Here is a 21,671-nt window from a genome sequence, read left to right on the forward strand (position 1 = left end):
AGATAAACAAACACATGGACAAAGAGAACAGATTAGTGGTTACCAGAGGCGAAGGGGGTTGGGAGATGGGCATAGGGGTAAAGGGGCATATATATATGGTGACCAAGAAATAATAATGTACACCTGAAATTTCACAGTGTTATAAACGATTGTGACCTCAACAAAATAATAATGATAATAGTAAAAAAGAACTATATAAGGGGAAATTTTCCTATGGCCTTCAAATTTAGGAAATGGCGAATTAATCAAAGGTTTCTTTACTTCAGGATTTCTCAGAGCCTTTAATATGCCAGTGTTCGTTACAAACCTCCTATAGAGCTTTGAGGTGTGTCTCTCAAATTTAACCAGAGAATGCTTTTCTTACAGAGCATCTGTGGGACCAGTGTTGTATGGAGCACACTGGACAATATTGCTATTGTATAGTAGCCGTTTCTATATGAAGACTTCACTTGGAAAGACACACCCTAGAAGATTCCTTCTGTAGTGTTTGTTCCTCACTTCCAAGTGCTAGTGCCTACACCTGTATATCAAGGAAGTAATAAACCTTATATTTCTAGCAGTGAAATAACCACAAATATGATAGTAACTAAGCCTGGGCAATCTACAGTCTGTTGGACTGCCAGCGATGATATAGGAAAGCCCTCCTCTCCCTTATTTCCTAGTTTATATTTTTTCAGGAGTTGGAATCTTTGAAAACCTGAAACAGCAGCCCAAACAACACTTACTAGAAGTATATAAATTATAGCTCAATTTAGCTCAGGACACATTTATTGAGGATCTCCTCCGTGCCAGGCACTATGGTAAGCACTAGGTCTGTAAAGATGAAAAGGTCTTTCCCAAAAGAGCTTACATTCTGGATGGGGAGAGATTTACAATAACAGATCATTTCAATACACTGTGGTGATTGCGATGATATAATAGTAATAGCTGACATTTATTGGGTGCCTATTATTTTCTGTTCACTGTTCAAAGGGCTGTATATGTATTAATTCATTTAACTGTCACGAAAGTGCTTTGATGTAGGTACTAATATTATCCACACCATATGAGGAAAGTGTAATGAAAGAGATATGCCGAGGGCCTTAGGGAGAGTGTGGGAGCGGGGTGAAGGCAATTAAAGCGAGACTTCCTTGAAGAGATGTCTTCGATACTGCTTTGGTGGCTGTTTTTATTTTTTCCTTTAAAAGCGTTAAAACACAAAATTTGTCCTACTTTCTGATCAATGATTGCCTTTGTTGCCTTTAATGAGTTGATCTAGAAAATGAAATGAATTGGTGTTATTCTTCCTCACAGAATCTACTGTACATTTAATGGGATATTTACCTGGGCACATGAATTCATTCAGCAAATATCCGTGACATTAGTCTTGGGACTCAATTCACAGTTAGGTAGTAAGCTCCCTGCCAAATAAGCCAAAGACCTATTGGCCCCATTGATGTTCCAGGCTATTTTTTCCCTCCTACCCTCCTGATAAACACTATACTAAATGCTGTGGTCCTTATGTGTACCCTTTTAGTTGATGATCATAAATTCATCAAACCTGAATAAACAAGGCCCTGAACAAAATCTACCAGCCAATAGATTTATCCCTATAAGCGATTAAATCATCTCTGTTCTCACTTCCTCTTTTTTTCAACCATAACCAGGGCCTACTTTGGGACCCAAACAATCAACTACACATTTCCATAGCCAAGAAATCACTTCTGAGGATTCCAGAGATGTTGTTTGTTTTTTCAAGTCTAGTGGAGATCATTGAAACTGAATTTGTTTCTACAACTCAGAAAAATTTTTTTAAAAGGACAGTGCATTTAAGGTCTGTAAACAGAAGGGACAATATGAATCTCTCCAGCTGAATCTAGGGCTGAGAGCAGAAATGGAGGCTCAAAGTGGCTGGTTGCTAAGGTCCAGATGTAAAACGGAAAATATAATTATCGCCGTGTACTGAAGTACTTTGAGGAATACTATTTCTCTATTCTAAAAGAGAAGGCTCTTTTATAGTAATTCATTTGAATCTAAAGTCGCTTATGTGCCCTTGGTATCCTATAACCTACGTAGATTTTCCCATGTCAGGCATACTAAAAATGTGAGAATAACTCTAATAGATAGTGGCACACTGGTTTTCTAGGGAGAAAAAAACCCCTGATTCGTAGCATTGGCCAATTCTGTGGTTTAACTCTTCCCACCATGGCCAATTTCAAGCTACTAGATCATTGTTTGTTATCAGGAAGTCAGATAAACTACAAACCAAAGTGGAATGATTTGTCTCTTTTGAACAAAGTCGTGCCTCCAACTTTACATCTCCCTTCTGATCTCAAGTACTTCTCCTCTCTATCGCTGGTTCCCAATCCGCATGTGGATCAGAATCACTTGGGAGCACTTACTGAAAATATGAACTCTCAGAGCCCTGTCCCCGATCTTCTGAATTGGAATCTTCAACAGCGATGGAGACAGAAATCTGTAATTTTTTAGAGCATCATTGGTGATTCTGAGTCAGCCTTTTGGTCTGCTGGCCAGCATTTGAGAACCACTACATATACCATTCCTGCTTCTAGCATGAGCTCTGCTCACTTTCATCCTCAGATGAAAGATTTTGAGCTAATAATCACCTATAACTCAATCTACTCACTGAATTAGCCATATCTCTGACAGAAGATCCTGAAGGATCACTAAAACTCTGGCTAGACATGTTTTCCTGGCACAAGGATAGATAGAAATGCTGGTAAGCACTCATGTCAATTATCTTCTCCCACTTAACAATGTTTAACTTAGAACTGCTGCTTTTCTCCAGGAAAATTTCTAACAGAACCCTAAGATATCTATTTTTCCTATAGCAGTTTCAAAATAAATACCTAGCAATTCCATTCAGAGAACTCCCTCTTATTCATAGTGTACAGATTTATTTACCATAAATATCTCATAGTTTGAAGTGAATTATTATAATGCAACTGGGATTTATAATAAAATTAGTTTACCACTACATTGACAATTTACTTTTACTTCCATATTTACATATTTCAGAACACAGCGTTAAACTACTATAGATATGTTATTGTGTTGGATTTAAGCGATCATTGAATCCAGTTCTACATGAAGTCTCTTTTCCCTTCCCGTCTCCTTTTTACACCCAAAGATTGTTAAATGTTAAATGGATGGGATATTGATTGAGTGTGGAATATTAACAGCTTTTCCATGACATGAAATTTTCTACAGACAATTTCCCTTATTTTAGTAGAACGCGTGGTTTGAGACAGATTTTTGAGGAAAATGCTTTGTAGAACAGAATTAGCTGTCTTTTTAGGAAACAGCCAGTTAGTTCCTTTACAATAAATTTATTGACTTTTATGTCAAGACATTTTTAACTATTGCATAGTCTCTCTCCATATTTAAAGGAAAATCAGCAAACAGAAAGGAAAGCAGAATTCATCCCTGTCAAAGTAAACAACCTCCTGAAAAACTGATGTGCCCTTTCTTCCTCCCTGGTGGGTCAAAATAAATGCAGTCAATTGCCTTTTAGTACAGAGCGAACAAAAATAAACTTGGTTCCTCTGCCCTATAACCCAAACCAAGTGTTTACCAAGATACTGTCTAGTTACTTGGTTACTGTTACCCTAACTAGCCAGCTATCTTTGTGAAGAAAGAGTTCTATCATCCACCCAAATCTTCCTAATCCTCCGGCTTTTTTCCCTTCTTCTTTCCAGCTTAGGTGAAAACTGCTCAACTGATGGAGATACAAGTGCCTTGAGTGGGTGACTCTTGCCATAGACTAGCTTTCCATCCTCCCAGGCTACTCAGCTATCACCTTCTTAGGATGCCCCTGAGAAGGGTCTGTGTTCCTCTGTTTGCTTGCACCTCTGTGTAACAATTATTTCATTCTACCTCTAGGATTGTTATTCTTTCCCTTCAAATTGCCTGAGGAGTAAAATCTTTAAATTACTTAAATCCAGAATACCTTACCACAATGACACATGTAGGAACCCATAAGAACCTTCTGTTTTTCATCCTTGTGCCTGTGTTCCAGTTCATCTCAGAAAAGGATTTTTCCCAAGGGTCACTGACATTTCTTCCAGTTGTAGCTTAATGGACTTTTTCTTTCAAGTTGTAGTTTTAGCAAACCCACACGAGTTCATTTTATGTCATATAAACAACATAGACATCTTTGTTTTATATTGAAAGCAACTGTGAATGATTGCAGCATAGAATCAATATGAAGTAACTGTTTTTGAAAAGCAAACTTTAAATAGAACCAGCGACTTAGCAATAATAGTTGGGAAACTTTAATGTCAGCTTTTAAAAAAAATCTAGGATATAAAACCAGAGGGTTAAGAAGTGAAAAAGAGAAAATACGTATATTATAACATAATGGTCATACTAGGACTTCTTTTAAAAAGATCAAATGACATATATTACAATTCACCCCAAAAAGGAGAAATTTTATGAACTGATGAATAATAAAAGTCAAACTTGGGAAGAGAAGGGAAGAGATCATGAAATTCTCTAAAAGTTCTCCAAAACAGAATGTGTAATTCACTTAATAAATAAATAATATGCCATTCTGCATTTGATGAAGACAAGCAGTAAATAATCAAGCAAATAATTATAAAATATTGAAAGCCTCAGAAAGTCTGGACAAAATTAGATGGGCATAAAGAGGAGGACCAGGATTTTGTTGAGTGGCTGCTGTGGTCCAGACACTGCCGGGCAGCTTACATATGTTATCTCATTTAGCAATCTTTATGAGTTATCAGGTGTCTTTTGTATTTTACAAAGGAGGACACTGAGGCTTACATTGATTATATAATTTGCCCAAGTTCACACACCTGGCTGGGGCAGGGCTTGGATTTGAACCCAGGTTTGTCTGACTTCACAAGACTTTGATCTAAAGATCTACAACAGGGGCTGGGGCGGCCCTGTGGCCAAGTGGTTAAGTTCTCGTGCTCCGCTTCCGGGGCCCAGGGTTCGCCTGGTTTGGATTCTAGCTCCGCACCTAGCGCTACTCATCAGGCCATGCTGAGACGGCGTCCCACACAGCACAACCAGAAGGACCTACAACTAGAGTATACAGCTATGTACTGGGGGGCTTTGGGGAGAAGAAGAAGGGGAAAAAAAAAAGAAGATTGGCAACAGATATTGACTCAGGTGCAATCTTTAGAAAAAAAAAAAAGACCTACAAAGATCCAGAGAACTTAATTCCACACTGTGACCTAGTTTGATGAAAACAAAGGCAGAAATAATCAGACATATATATTAGAGCCAAAAATAATTTTTAGAGAACCTAGATCAAAAAAAAAAAATTTATGGCATTGAGTTTTAAGTAAGACCCTGCTTACTAATAAATAGCCATGTAAAGTTTGAATTCAAAGAACCGCATTTATCTTAAGGAATCTTAGTACAAGAAAGATGGAAGTAACTGGAGTATTCCAGATAGACCAACAGTATAATCAAGAAAAGAGAAATACTAATGACTAAATATAAAAGAAGATAAATATTCTTAGATCAACTAGGAAACCTCTGAAAGAGAATACAGCTTTCTACAGATACTCAAAAGGTGTAAGCGGACATAGGGGGGGCAAAAAATAATTTACTTCCTTAGAACAAAGAGTCACAGTTACATATAATTGAATGAAAGTGAGGAAAAGGAATTTCAGATTGATTAATGTACAAAATATTTTTGCTGCCAGTGAGAGGCATTTATGGGTGGGGAATGTCTCCTACAGGGTTAGAATAAAGAACTTTTATTACAAATAATAAAACTTGACCGGGTGAAGCTCTAAGTGTAGGAAATGGTCTTGTACCCATGTAGGGACCAGTCTTGCACTGGAAAGGTTAAGAATAATTTGCTCTGCTTGACCATTTGCATTTTCTATGGATTTGTTCTTTTCTTTTGTTTTTTTCTATTGCTAGTACCTTAGTATTGCAATGCTGTGGTGCTAAGATACTAAAAACTTATAAAAGAAATAGTATCAGCATCTTAGGAGGTTCATCAAAACATAAAATCATTTCATGATTGTTGCTTGTTGAGAGCCACATTCATTCACTCATTCAACAAAAATTGAGTGAGTCCCTGAAATGGGTCAGCCACGGTCCTAGGTTTTGGGGATACAAAGATGAAAAGATATGGCTCCTACCTTCTAGGGCTTCACAGTGTACTATAGAGATAGCAGTGAAGCGAAAAGTCATAAAGAGATTACACTGGAGGCCACAAGACGGTCAGTCATTAAGGAATATTTGTTAAGTGACTATAGTTCTTCCATTTTTAAAAACTCAACATAAATTTCCTCGGTGCCTACCATGTGGCAGGCCTATCCTAATCACTGTCTATACAATAAAACAGAGTCCCTAACCCTATGGAAATAGACCATAAATAAATTTACCCAAGTAAATACATAATTAAAAACTGCAACAAGTGTTATGAGAAAAGGGAACCATGACAGATTATAGAAGGAACTAGTGACATCAGTTCAAATGAGAGATCTAAGATAGATGGAGTCAATAAGTGTTCTTTCTCCAAAGGAAAAACGAGGTGGGACGACCTCAGTTCTTGGCTTGGTGCCTAGGTGGGTGGTGCCTGAGTGGACTGGGAATACAGGAGGCTTTCCTCAACAAAAAGGTAATGGTGTATGATATAACCAAATTCTTCTAAGCAAAATACAGTGCCCAAAATTATACCAAAAAGTTTTCCCGTTATAAAATTTGTCTGTACAGGGGCCAGCCCCGTGGCTGAGTGGTTGGGTTCTCACGCTCCACTGTGGTAGTCCAGGGTTTCACCAGTTCGAATCCTGGGCACGGACATGGCCCCACTCATCAGGCCATGCTGAGGCGGCGTCCCACATGCCACAGCAAGAGGGACCCACAACTGAAAATACACAACTATCTACCGGGGGGCTTTGGAAGGAAAAATAAAATCTTTAAAAAAATAAAAATAAAAAATTTGTCTGTACACTCAAAAGTACTTTCTTCAGTTTTAACTGAAGTAACAGGAATATAAAATGGTCTGTTTATCTGTTTACGATATCTTAGATATATCCAGGAATAAATAGTAACTGGCTCAGTTACAACTAGTAAACAGGAAAGGAATGATACAGAAATCAAATTGAGGGTCTGAACAGTGGTCACATAGTAAAGCATTAAAAATAAAGGGTATGGCTTTTGTATTTATTTGCATTATGTATTTAAAAGTTTATGGAAGATAGGAAATATACTTAAATGACTTTTTTTGAGGAAGATTAGCCCTGAGTTAACATCTGCCACTAATCCTCCTCTTTTTGCTGAGGCAGACTGGCCCTGAGCTAACATCCATGCCCATCTTCCTCTACTTTTTATGTGGGATGGCTGCCACAGCATGGCCTTCTAAGTGGTGCCGTGTCCGCACCCAGGATCCGAACCGGCAAAGCCCAGCCAGACAAAGCAGAACGAGCGCACTTAACCGCTGCGCCACCAGGCTGGCCCGACATTGATTTTTTAAAAGCGTTTAATAGAGGCAGGAATGACTATATATTTCCATGCATAAACGGATTTCCTTCTTTCATGTGTAATGTACAATAACTCAGAGACATTGCATTTCAGTAAGTGAAAGGCAAGTCTTAATTTAGATAATTTTCTTATTTATTTATTCTAGCATAATTTTACCTGAAGTTAACATACACTTTGAATCTTATGCAACTAGCTATCTTTGAACACAAGGTATGTAACATTGTGGGGATGAATAGAAAAATGTTCTCTCAGAGAGTAAACGGGTAAATCACATTGCCTTTAATGGAGTCAAGTTCATTTACGTTTTTTTCTTTATTTTTTATAGCCATTTATCCATGGCAAAAATAGTCAATAGTAGAAGGAAAGGAGAAAACAGGACCAAACAAGACAGAAGACTTCACTTTATCTAACATTTAACTTCACACTCAATCTGGTAATAACAGTTCACATTATCTCCTTTTTGTTTAGAGCTGCATCTCAAAGTCATCTCCTTAACTGCCAGTCGCTCCCAGAACCTTCCCAGGCAGCTGGGCAGCTTCTGAAATGGCTGTGATATTAGAAATTCTGCAGGCCCTTGGCCTTGTCAGGAGAAAACAATGTTGGGAGCCCGGTCGGTGCTGCTGAAGGAGTGGCCGCTGGGCGGTCGGGAGAGCGCCTGACAGCAGCTCTTTTCCCAGCTGAGGGCCTTGAACTTTGAGTTCTGTTTTTAGAAAAGCTAAATCAGGAGCAAATACTTTCAGGCATTTTGCTCCCAGCGTAGCTTTTACAACAGAATAGCAAAAGCTAGAGCCATCAGGTACTGCTAAGGAGTCCTGGCAGTTTTTAAAGGCATGAGGTGCTGAACTCAACTGGTTGTTTCTACAGCGAGCTTGGCACTCGCTGAGTGAACGATGGGCAAGCAGACTCCTTGAGTTCTAGTGAAGGTGGGAGCAAAGATGAAAAGGCAGCATTGGTTTCCTGTGACTCCAACACCAAAGGCTTTAGCAACCCCATCAGAATGAAGGAAGCCATATCTCTTTCATTATGTTTCTGGCCACTTTGTACTCATATTTACATAGTTGTTACTATGTTTGCGAAGGTTGACAGCTGTGACTCTTGTCCTACATTACATTGCAGGGTACCTCTCTGTAAGCAGGAGGACCACAGATCACACCCTGCTCTTTCTCAGCATACTCTGATTCTCAAAAGGAGAATAACAGCAGTTATTTTTTTTAATCCAAAGAAAGGAACATGTAACAGGAGAGTAACTTAATTCTATAAGACAGAGTAGTCAGGAAAGCTGTTTGCCACCAAATTCCTACCAGGCGCAAAGCAAGGAATTTCAGCCTATTTTGAAAGCAGTTAGAGCATTAATTTCCCTTGAAAACAGCCCCTTTCTACTATGATGCAGTTCTTGCTCTTTCCTCTGTGTTTCCATGCATCCTGGACCACCCTGTTATAACGTTTACTGCCCTATAATTATTTATTTGCCTGTCTCTCTCCTCTCACTGAGAGTTATTGAGTCTGTATTTGTCTTCGTGTCCTCAGTCTCTAGCACAGTTCATGTTAACACTAAAGTTCAAGAACTTTTTGGTGAACGTGTGAACGAGTGAATGAATGGTAGGCATTTTTAAACTAATGTGTTTCATCTAGATAATGCTGATAGTTATTCTTTGAGCATTTGATGCCACTAAATCCCTGATACATTGCTATACACATACACTATCGCATTTAATCCTCACACAAACAATCCTGTGGCATAGGTATTATTTCTTTCTTCATCAATGAGGAAATTGAGACTTGAGGAGTTAATCTCACAGTCTTATAATAAGCCTCGTAACCAGAATTGGAACTCATCTAGCCTGATTCCTAAGTTTGTGCCCTTACTAACTCTATTATACTGCCTTTGTTTTATTTTCTGTCTTCCCAAGAGATATTACAGGCAATTTCCAAACAGCTGTATTTATCGTCAGCCTTCATGATTGAAACAAATATTAGTTCCAGAGCCTTACAGATGAACATGGTTATTTAAAAGTGTGTTCATCCAGGGGCCGGCCCAGTGGCATAGTGGTTAAGTTCGTGCACTCCTCTGCAACAGCCCAGGGTTCGCATTTTCAGATCCCAGGCATGGGCCTAGCGCCACTCCTCAAGCCATGCTGTGGTGGCATCCTACATAAAGTAGAGGAAGATTGGCACAGATGTTAGCTCAGCAACAATCTTCCTCAAGCAAAAAGAGGAAGATTGGCAACAGATGTTAGCTCAGGGCCAATCTTCCTCACCAAAAAACAAAAAAGAAAAGAAAAGAAAAAATTTTCATCCATTATTTCACTAACAGTTGTGTTTCCTGGTAGAACATACTCCAGAGCAGCCTGATGTCCTCTTTTCTGTAAATGCTCTACAGAGGGACAGTGCTTCATATAATAGATGCATTGCTGCAAACATTTATCTGTAAATAAAATTTGTGTAGCATTTAGCAATTATCTAAATTCATTATTTCAAGGGAATCTGTTGTGAAATCTTTTGCAAAAGTACCTGTTTTATCTATCTCATCTGTTTTGAATGTTTTATATTATTATTTCAGGTTTTCTTGTAACAGGACACATCAGTACAGAATGCACTATTTAAAATTAGTCATTCTCATTATTAAAGAAATCTTCTGACAATATTTGGGAATTAAAAATGACATTTTAAGTAATTGTGGTTTGCCAATTTGGTTGTGAGAGCAGCTTGAGGCAAATGTTCACTATTGGATTCAATGTCTGCCAAGAAGAAGACAAAGCTGAAGTCAAGGATTTATGTCACTCCAAGTGGGTCATAATTTTGACATTTATTATCATGAATACGTAAAAAGTACTAGGGTTGCATTTTAGAATCAACAATCAGTAAGAAATACATGTTGGAGAATCAGAACCTAAACCAGAATCTAAGAAGAACCTTTTTTTCCACAAGCAAGGAGAAAATATATTTGCATTTTGGAAGAAAATAAGAAATGTAGATGGTGTGTGCCAGATATTGCCTGCTACACAAACTTCAGGAGACAGGCATGCAAGGCGAGCCTTGGTTTGCAGTCTGAAAAATTCCGCCGTGAGAGGTGTCAGGGCCTTCTGCCTGGAGCTGGTGCTGCATAGTTTCCAAATGGTATTTTTATCTTGTAATTATGTAAAAAGTCACATTGACAGAAATCCACTAGCTCATGTGATAGAATCACATTTTTCTCTGGCCATTCCTGAAATGTGTATAGCTTTTAAAATATATGTTAGTACAGAGAGGCCAAATCCTAGGAAGGCTTGAATTTTCTATTAGAGGAAAAGATAATGGTAGTGAAGGAATAACATACATTACAATTAATGTGGTCCCTACAATATCTTTCTTTGGCTCCCCTCTCTGCTGGCAAGAACCACATTGACTGAACTGAGTGATACAGTAACTATTGGTTTACTCACCTCAAAATGATGCCATGTTTATATTGGATTACGTGATTTCTGTTCAAGTCTTCACATAGCGCTTTGATACATTCATGTTACATATTATATAATCTCTCCAAATTATTTCTTCATTAAGACAAATCAATAGTGCTTTGATAACTTAAGAGAAAATGTCTAAATGTTCTCAAAATGAAACCCAACTGAAGAAAAAAATCAGGGGATTTAATGTAGAAACAGCAATGACCATAACTGAGTTGAAATAAAACTGTTCTCCTGAGAAACTCAGTGTTTTAGAGGCAAAATCTTTACTTCTCACCTTGCATTAGCTAAGATTTTTTTTGTCTTATAATGATTATTCTTCTCCACTATGCATTTCTTCAAGGGCCAGGACTATCTTATTTAAGTTAGATCCCTAGGAGATTGCTCAGTACTTAGCACATAGTAGGTGCTCATTAAATATTTGTTGAGTGAGTAACTGGATAAATAAATGCTGCCTTAAACACACACGCTGTTATCCTTTCAAACAACATCTGTTACGGTGTTTTCCTCCATTGCCTTTTGTAAATAGCTTTTTCATTGTCTTTTAATGAAATTAAAGTCATTTTTTTCAGCAACTGTAATCTATTTGCTAACTGCTTACTAAGCATTAGGGACATACATTATCTCTCATTTAGTCCTTGGTATAATCTGGTAAAATAGAAATGTGGGCTCATCAAAGTAAAAAAAAATTTGCTAGGAATTGAACTCACGTCTGCCTCCGCAAATACAACAGGGGATAGGGGAATGAGACCCATGCTCACCTTCAAGGAACTTACAGACTGGTTTGATGGAAAAAAGTAAAACATTCTATTGTCTGTAATGAAAAGTAGGAGTGATCCGAGCTATAAAAAGAAATGGTCTTTTTAAAGCACTAGAGAGTTTCAAAGAAAGGATGAATCATATTCGACTGTGTTAGAAGAAGGAATACCTTCCAAAAGAAGGTAAACCTGTTCCTTAGATAGGTAAGTGGAGTGACTGCCCTGGCTTCACACCTGGTGGAGGTGGGGGGAGGGGGGAGGGAGCTGCACCTGACTCTTCTTTTCTGACTATCGTTAAATTTTAATTTCAAAAGTTCTGTCTTTAACAAGAAAAATGCCATCAGAGCTCCTACCTTGAGTACTTCCAGCACTCCAAGTGGTTGGATTGCCTCGACCCTAACTCCACACCCTTCCAGAGACATTCTTAGGGGTGACACGTGAATAGATCTTAAAGGATGTGTAGAATTTTGAAAGATAGATGTAGGAGGAAGGATTTCTCTATTGACATTAATAAAGGTACAGAAACAGGAAAGATGAGTTCCATTTACTTAGAGTAAGGGCTATATGCAAGAGAGTAACGAGAGGGAAGACTGGAAAAGTTAGGCTGGGGTTGTAGGATGAGGGACCTTAAATCTTTGACTAAGGTGTGATTGTGCTTTGTAAACTACAAATGCTTCATAAATACTAGAATTATTATTATTAACTAACATTTTTTGAGTAAGTAAATGAATGAATATAAGATTCTTCTGAAGAAAATAATTCATGCCTTTTGCAAAAAAAGTAACATTCCTTGCCCTTCTTGTAGTGGTTCTCAACCGTGAAGAGCATGAAGGAGGCGAGGAAGGGAGTGTTTTACAGATGTAAGATGCAAGGAATTTTTGCAAACTTCTCACATTTCTGCTGGTTTGAGAACCACTGTTCTAATGATTATTGGTTAAAAAAAAGTTAAAGAGATGTAAACAGAGTAGATGCCTACCATCTATGCCTCTACTTCTTCAGCTCCTGTTCTCACAAAAGTCACCAATGACCTCTGAAGGACAGCGTTACTGGCCTGTTATCAATCTTATGTTGCTTGCTCATTCTGCGTTGTTTGACAGTGTTAACCACTTGAAACTTTCTCATCCTTTGGTTTCCATAACAACACCTTCTTGATCCTTCTCCTCCCCCTCTATCTGGTCCTTATCTGCTTCACAAGTTACTGCTCCTCTAATTTCCTGGACTGTATGGATGTTCTCCAACATTCCATCCTTGGTCGTCTTCTTACTCTACACACTGGCCCTGGGAAGTCTCCTCTAGCCTCCTAGTTTCCATGCCCATCTGCTGACAACTCTCAAAACTATATTTCTGGCCCCAACTTTTCTCCTACACTTCAGGTTATTATTTCTGGTTGCCTATTATAGCTTAACAGTGTATCCTTCAGGCATCTCAAACTTAACATGTCTAACCCTGACTTCATTCTCTTCTCCCTCGCTTCCTTATCTCCGCTCCTGGCATGGATCTACCTTTCCCAACCTGCCCTAGGCCTATATTCTAAATCTTTGTAAATAATGTCACTAGTCACCATCATAAACTAGAAACCTTAAAAGCTTACTCAGTTTCTGTTGGTCCCTCAACATGCCTTCTTCCTCCTCATCCAGAGGGCTCCAAATCCTATCAATTCAAACTAAAAAAAAAAAAAAATCCAACCTTTCCTGCCATTCTTACATCTACCATCTTAGTCCAGTTCCTTGTTCGCTCTCGTTTCTTTGGTTTCCCTGCCACCAGTCCTTCCTTACTCTAGTCTGTTTCACACAATACCACCAAACTATCTAGCAAAATTAAATTATAGCCAACTCATAATTCTGCTTTTTTTTTTTTTTTTTCAAGTTTTACTTCTTATAGTTCTTTATGGCCATAAGGCAAAATTCAGCTTCTTGGGTTAGGCCGTTCCATAATCTGGCTCCAAACCTAACTCTACAGTTTTTTCTTCTTCTTTTCCTTCAGCTCCTTTCCACTCAATGTGCACTCCAGACACACTCGACTTCTCACATTCCCCAAATAGGCCCTGCCCTTTCACATGTGATGCCCACAGCCTGGAATGTCCTTCAGGTCAATTTCACAAATGCTTATTTGGGCATCTACTATGTACCAGACACTGTTCTGAGGCCTAGAAAACAAAAATAAGAAGATAAAGATCCTTCTGTCAATGAGTTCAGAGTCTAGTAGTAAGGGAGACAAGCATATAAACAAATAAGAATGATGTACTGTGAACACACAAAATGGAAATATATACAAAGAACAGAGGCAGCATAGAGGAGAGAGTGGTTAACTGTTTGGAGGCAGTGGGGCAAGGAAGCGTGTCAGGGTCCAGATGGACAAGGCAAGCAAAGACAATGCAGGCAGAGCCAGGGGCACTGAGGCGTGAAAGAGATTCACATTTTGGGGAAGCAGTAAGAGCTTTCACATATAATGCAGAAACATAAAATGCAATGGGGATGAACTATACACTTAAAAATGGTTAAGGTGGTACGTTTTATGATAAGAATTTTTTACCACAATTAAATTTTTTTTAAATTATTTAAAAGAAATGCAATGGGGGAGAGTATGTAAAGCCTTGGCTGGAATAAGCAACTCTCCATTTTCTTTTTCAACTTGCAGACCCCTACTCCTCTTTCAGGATTGGCTCAGATGTCTAAAAGACCCGTCCCTTGTGGACCCCATGATTCCCTCAGCCTGTGTGCCCTTCCTCTGCTCCCATAGCACTTTCCACAGACCTCTGTTAGAGAACCTATCACAGTGCAGGGAAATTTTTTGTTTACTGCTCTGTTTCCCAACAAGACTATGAGTTCCTTGAGGCTGGCACCATTACTTATTCAAGCATAGATCCGCCACCTCTACAAGAATTATTTATTGGATTCATTAGTTCATTCACTATTAATTAACCACGTGCCAGACACTACACTAAGTGCTTACGTACATGATCGCCTTTCATCCTTACAACATGTGTCTGAGGGTAGATATTGTTCTCATTTCCATTTTACAGACAAGAAAACTGAGATAACGAGAAGTTAGGTACCTTGCCAAAAGTCACACAGTTAGTCAGTAGTTGAGATTTGAAGCCAAACTGAGATTTTAGTGACAAAGAAAATGATCAATAAAAGAAGTTTCCAAGAGATAAAGGAGGGAGTAGGATCTAGTATATTAGTTGAGAATTCTTAACAGGAAGAGTTGGCCTACTAGGTGTCAGACTCTGTGCTATGTACCTTGCTGAAGTAATTTAATTCAAAATAATTTTATCCTCAGGAAGTCTCCAAGAGATACAGATACCCCACTGAAGAAACCAAGGTTCAGGAATGTTAAATTTCTTGTGCAAGATCACAGAGCTAGTGAGAAGACTGTGCAGCAAGATCTCTCCTAGGATTTTTCACCTGATTCTCAGAGAAGAGTAGACAGATGAAGATAAAGAGATTTTTAGGTGGAGAAAAGATTACCCAGAAGACCTTATTAGTGAATTAGAATGTTCAGACCAAGTGGTTAGGATGAATTAAAAAGCCTAGGGAAATTTGGGGACACCCACTGTGAGGAATTTTATTAAATAAACAAAAAAGGCAAGGAAAAATTGAATAAATGTGGTTAATGAGCGTCAGTTACAGGACCCAAAGGTTAGGATACACGAATTTGTGTTGAACCCAGTAAGCATTTTTTTTTAACTCTCTTCAGCTATTTTTGCTATCCCCAGGAGCAAAGAAAGTGTTGGGGGTTGTCAAACTGTGAGCGGTGGGCCATTGAGGGAATTGGGAGAGGGCTGAGGGGAAAGAATCTTGATTAATAGCAAGGACTTGCAGAAATGACTGATTATTAGCTTAGTCTGAGGAGCCAGATTTAACCCCATGTGTCTTAGTCCATTCAGGCTATTTTAACAAAATTCCATAGACGGGGTGGCTTAAACAATGAACATTTCTTTCTCTCTGTGGAAGCTGGAAGTCTGAGATCATGGCGCCAGCATGGTTGGGTTCTGGTGAGAGCTCTCTCGTGGATCGCAGACTGCCAGCTTCTTGTGTAGCCTTACATCTTTCACAGAGAAGAGAGCTCTGAGCTCTTCATCCTCTCAAAGGGCACCGGTCTCATCATGGGGGCTCCACCCCCAAGACCACATCCAAACCTCCCAAAGGCCCCTCCTCTAAATACCGTCACATAGGGGATTAGGCTTCAACATATGAATTTTGGAGGAACACAAACATTCAATCCATAGCACCATGCAAATTCAATCCAGCTTTCTTCCTATACCAAACTCGAACCCTGTCAGCTGTATAGGACGGGAGAAACAACCAGCCATTTTGTCTGGTGTCACTATAAATTCATGACTGCTAACCTCAAATGTAGCCTTTATACTGTCTGGATATTATATTTGACTTTTAAGTCTCTCATTCACTCTCCCTCTTCCACTCTTCATCATCTCTTTCACCTGATGACTCATGCTTCCTACTTCATCCAGAAAATACAAGCAATCAGAAGAAAAATCCTGCCAGCTCCCACTGCTGCGTTTATCCACTTACCTGCATCGATGTCCATATGCTCTGCCCTTCACCCTGTTATTATGAACTGATCACGCTTCTACCCAAGGCCAACATCTCTTCTTCACCAGATCCCACCGCTTCTTCCCTCTCAAGTATTTTCAAGTATTTTCCCTCTAACCATTCTTCCACCTCTCTTTTGGTCGTCAATTTTTCTCTTTCTACTGGATGATTCCCCTCGACATCAACATCAAACATGCTGTAATTTCTTCCATCTTAAAACAAACAAAAACTCAAACCTTCCCTTGAATTCCTATCCCCACTCAGTTTTAGCTACCGCCATATTTCTGTGCCCTTGTAGAAAGCTCCTCACAAGAGCTGCCTGTTCTCGTGCTCAAATTCCTCTGCTCCCGTTCTCTCCTGAGCCCTCTTCAGTTAGGTTTGCACTCACTATTGCACTGAAACTGTTCCTACACTGGCCTTCACGCTGTCAAATGCCAGCATCCATTCCCGTTCCTCATCTTCTCGCATCTATAGTATTTGACACAATGTCGCCCACCTCCTTGAACTCTTTGTTTAGCTTCCAGAACACCATACTGTCATGATTCTTTTCCTTTCTCACTAACTGCTCCTCTTTTCGTCTTCTTTGCTGGTTCATTCTCACCACCCCAAACAAAAGCCATTAGTATTTAATGCCTTTAATTTTAGGATAAATTATGTGGTTCGTTTTGAAGAAGCTAGAAGAAATTCTATCTTCTTATCTGTGATTAAGTTAGCTTTTGTTCTCTGAGCATACATCAACTGGCTAAAGGAGGAGCCTCAGAGATATGCTGTGTGGTGGAGGGAAGCCATCTTGGGATTGCTGGGCCTAATCTGCACAGATAACCCAGTCACTCATCAGTCCCTATGTGTCCTCTCTGTTGTAGTGTGTTCCTGTCATCCAGTTGGATCAGCTGTCCTTCCTTTCAGCTCAGTGACGTTCTGTGACCCCAGCAATGGTGACTGCCCTTGCAAGCCTGGGGTGGCAGGGCCACACTGTGACAGGTGTATGGTGGGATACTGGGGCTTCGGAGACTATGGCTGCAGGCCTTGTGACTGTGCAGGGAGCTGCGACCCTCTCACAGGAGACTGCATCAGCAGGTGAACGCACATGGCTCTTGCTCTCATCTTTGTGTCTTTCGGATTCTTTTGGAGATCTGATAGTGATTTGGAAAATCTTTCTTGCCCTTAGTGGAGCAAAGATGTATTCATATTTCTTTAAAGAGTTTTTGCCAAATCGCGAGTCAAGTAATTTGTTCTCATAAGGTTCTAGGGACAGTCTAGTTCATTTTGTAAAATAAATTATTCTTCTTAACAATAGCCTTTTAAAACACTACTCATCTCTGAAAAGTGAAAGGATGGGAAGGTAGCTGATAAGGTTTAAATTTCTATAAATATATTCATGTCGTTTAAGTTCTAAGAAATTCCTTAATAAGTTCTTCATCATTTTCTATTTTATTAGCAGCACAGACATAGAGTGGTATCATGAAATTCCTGACTTCCATTCCACGCACAATAAGAGCGAACCAACCTGGGAGTGGGAGGATGAGCAAGGATTCTCTGCACTTCGACATTCAGGTGAGACAATAGATATAACTGGGGAACATAGTTCCAGGTCTGGTCTTGAGCAACAGTGATTCATCACAAAGCAGAGAACAGCTTTTGGATCCTATAAGGGAAACTCTTTAGTTCTGAAGTTAATAAAGTGGTGACCCCCATAAGTGTAAAACTAGTAAATATAGCTAAAGCTTATTTTAACAAGCTTTTGTTTATTTTCCGATTTTTAGAGTGACATATGTAATTAGTATAGAAAATCTGGAAAATGCAAGACATTCTACTAAAAAAAATACCCAAATCTCATTAGCCCACTGTTAAAACTTTGGTGGGTTTCCCTCTGTCTAAAATGTACTGTTTGACACAGTTGAGAGCCGAATATATCAGGTTTGGAAATGTACAGATCCATTTAAAGGAAAAATATTGTTACAGACCTAGTGTAACTTCGTATGTGCAAAGCAAAAGCTAGCCTGTGAACTCCTTATGTTTATAGCTTTTTTACAACTAGAAAACAAAAATAATTTTACTAACTAAATATAAGCCAAATAAAACGAATAAAATTCAAGTTAACAATATTAATTGAATATGAAAAACGATTTTTACTGAAGCCAAACATTGTTCATTACATAAATGTGATTCTTTGAGTTTACCGAGCCTATACCACTGTCTGCTCGGACTCGGCTTTCCTGTGATGTTTATCTGCTGCTTCATTTGAAGAGCATGCTGTGATATTGATGCAAATACATAATTTTTGTGTTATCTTGCCTCTGTTCTTTTCTCATAGAAAATCAAGTAGCTCTATTTAGCTCCTTAACACAAACACAAAGGTGGGCATGAAGTCTGTGTCACTGTTTGCTTGTAAACTGCTCACCAAATAATCCAAATTAAAATAAGTTAAAAACTATTTTTTTATTATTAAACATTACAAATGCCAAAATGTTACATGAACACCTATATATACACCTTCTAGTGTTATCAGATCGTCCATTTTGCTATAATTGTTTCATATTTTCATTTAAATTATAAAATGTTACAGATAGATTTGAAGCCCCTGGTGTACCAATCTACAAACCCACTAGCTTCTCTTAGTCCACTGAATAACCACTAACCTGAATTTTGGTGTTTATCATTCACTTTCATGGTTTTACTAAGTTACTACATATATATATACACACACACATATAGTTATATACATATACATATAGTTGGTAGTGCTGTCGAGTTGATTCCAACTCCTAGTTATGCTGTGAATAGCAGAGTGGAACCCTGCTCTGTCTTTTTGTGCCATCCTTTCACCTTCTGGCATAATATCAGACAGTGCTCCACAGCCATTCCTCGGGTTTTCATGACCAATTTTTTCGGCAGTGGGTGGCCAGGTCCTTCTTCCTAGTCTGTCTTAGCCTGGAAGCTCCACTGAAACCTGTCCACCATGGGTGTCCCTGCTGGTATTTGAAATACCGGTGGCATAGCTTTCAGCATCACAGCAACACACAGCTGCCACACTATGACAATCAAAGGATGGATGTTGTGGTTCCCTGACCAGGAAACAAACCCAGGCCATGGTGGTGAGAGCCCTGAATCTTAACCACTAGACCATCAGGGCTGGCTATGTATATATACATATGTGTGTGTGTGTGTGTGTGTGTGTGTGTGTGTGTGTGTGTGTATGTATGTATATATGTATATAAAGTTTTTAAAAGTTCATGCACATAGTAACTTACGTATCCTTTTAAAACTTTTTTGACTTCGATATGTATGTTTTTTGAGATTTATTCATTCTATTACATGAATATACCACTTTTTAATGTCTCATTTTTTGCCATTTAGGGTATTTCCAATTTCCGGTTTTCCATTATTATCTATAATGCTACCACAACTATTCTCTTATATGTGACTTTGTGTACTTGAGAAGGAGTTTTACTAGAGCGGGGCTGGCGAGATACAGCCCTCAGGCCACATCTGGCCTGACATCTGTTTTACAATAGGCTATAAACTACCTGCTCTAAGGTTTAAATGGTAACACTTTAAATGGTTATATAAATGCCTGCATAATATCTTTAATTTTGCCTCTTGGCCCATAAAGCCTAAAACGTTTATCATTTGTCCCTTTATAGAAAATGTTTGCTGACCTCTGTTCTACAGTACAACCTAGACGTTGCTGGGTCACGGGAGTGCTTACTGTCTACTTTACCACATATTGCCAAATAGCTCCCTGAAGTGGTTGTATAGATTTGCATTCCACCAGCGAAGTGTGATATCTTGTTGCTCCACATTCTCACTAATACTCTGCATTTATTTAACAAATTTTTATACAGGAAAATACAAGGGGCCAAGCACTATTCTAATTCATTAACTCAGGCACAAACTCATTAACTCATTTAATATTCATTAGACTTCCAAAATTAATGTTATCAAACCTCTTAATTTTTGCCAGTCTGTGGGTGTGAAATGGGATCTTACCATTTTAAATTGCATTTTCCTGATTGCTAACAGGTTTAGTAACTTTTCATGGTTTTTTGGCCATGCAGGTTTCCTTTTCTGTGAATTTCCTATTTGTAATTTTTTACTAATTTGTGGGAGTCCTTTATTTATTATTTATTTATTTATTTCTGCAGCATATTATTTCACATAATTTTTGTATTGAGGTAACATTGGTTTGTAACATTATATAAATTTCAGGTGGACATCATTATATTTTGACTTCTGCACACACTACACCACATTCTCCACCAAATATGATGTACACATGTCATCTGTCACTGTACACATGTGCCCCTTTACCCCTTTCACCCTCCCCCCAGCTCCCTTCTCCCTGGTAACCACCAACCTGTTCTCTATATCTACACGTTTGTTGTTATTGTTGCTATTTTTATCTTCCACATGAGTGAAATCATATGGTATTTATCTTTCTCAAGGAGTTCTTTATAAATTCATTCATTCATCCAACTAATATTTATTGAGTACCCATACTGTGTGCCAGTACTGTAAATGTAGTCAGTGAACAAAACAGACAAAAATGCCAGCCTCCGAGGAGCTTACATTCTTGCAGAGGAAGACAGCTAATAAACAAATAAATAAAATATTTAGTATATGTAATGCTATTTAGTATAATAGAGAAATAAAGCAAGAAGTGGGTAAGAGGTGCTTGGGAGGGGCATACTGTTAAATAGGGTGATCAGGGGATGAAGGAGGGAGCTATACATATAACAGAGGGAACAGAGTTTAGGTGGAAGATACAGCAAGTACAAAAGCCCTGAGGTGGGAATAGGCCTGGTTTACTCAGGAAACAGCAAGGAGGCCAGTGTGGCCAGAGCAGAGTAAGAAACCACAATTTCAGTACATTCTCAAAGAGAACTTATGGACCTGTCACGAATCAAGAATGCAAATTTGAGAAACACTGGTATTTGTAATTCTGCATCATGGTTTTTTCACTTAACATAATCTTATGATCATTTTCCTCATGGTTTCATTTTAATTCACAACAGGAAAGAAGTTGGGAAAGATAAGGTAATATGAAGTTGTCATATTTATCTTTTTAGCACTTGGAAAAGAGAAAAATATTTTCCATTAATTTTTTATCTTAATGCTATATAGTCTGAATCTTAGATTGTAACTTTAATAACCACTTTTGAAAGTTTTTTTCTATCACAATGATTTTTATAATTCTTCAACTTTGTCTGCTAAGCCAAATCTACAGTAATCAAGTTTTTGGGACCACAGCACATTCATTAAGGCAATCATAATGCTTCTAGGGAGATGGCAGCACACCAATTAAGCGCATAATGTGCTGGCATGAGCGTGACTCCAGACTCTCACGTCTACAACAGCTGTTAGGCCTATGATGTCCCTAGAGAGTTTCTGAAATTCATCTGGATGAGCTCCAGATTGAGGAAGACATTGTTCTGTTTCCTGCT

General features: G+C 38.6%; 1 protein-coding gene across 3 annotated transcripts in view; it reads left to right on the forward strand.

The window, feature by feature from the left end:
* Window positions 1-21,671, forward strand: part of NTN4 (netrin 4) — a 111,618-nt gene that overhangs the window by 75,606 nt on the left and 14,341 nt on the right. For 2 of the 3 annotated variants that reach the window (XM_046646467.1, XM_046646465.1), the window contains exons 6-7: window positions 17,091-17,304; window positions 17,666-17,781. In XM_046646467.1, the coding sequence (XP_046502423.1) occupies window positions 17,091-17,304; window positions 17,666-17,781 (330 nt within the window). The remainder of the gene's footprint in view (window positions 1-17,090; window positions 17,305-17,665; window positions 17,782-21,671) is intronic. The other variant, XM_046646466.1, reaches the window with a different exon arrangement.

Source organism: Equus quagga, chromosome 19 (genome assembly GCF_021613505.1).
Source record: "Equus quagga isolate Etosha38 chromosome 19, UCLA_HA_Equagga_1.0, whole genome shotgun sequence".
Classification (NCBI taxonomy): Eukaryota; Metazoa; Chordata; class Mammalia; order Perissodactyla; family Equidae; genus Equus; species Equus quagga.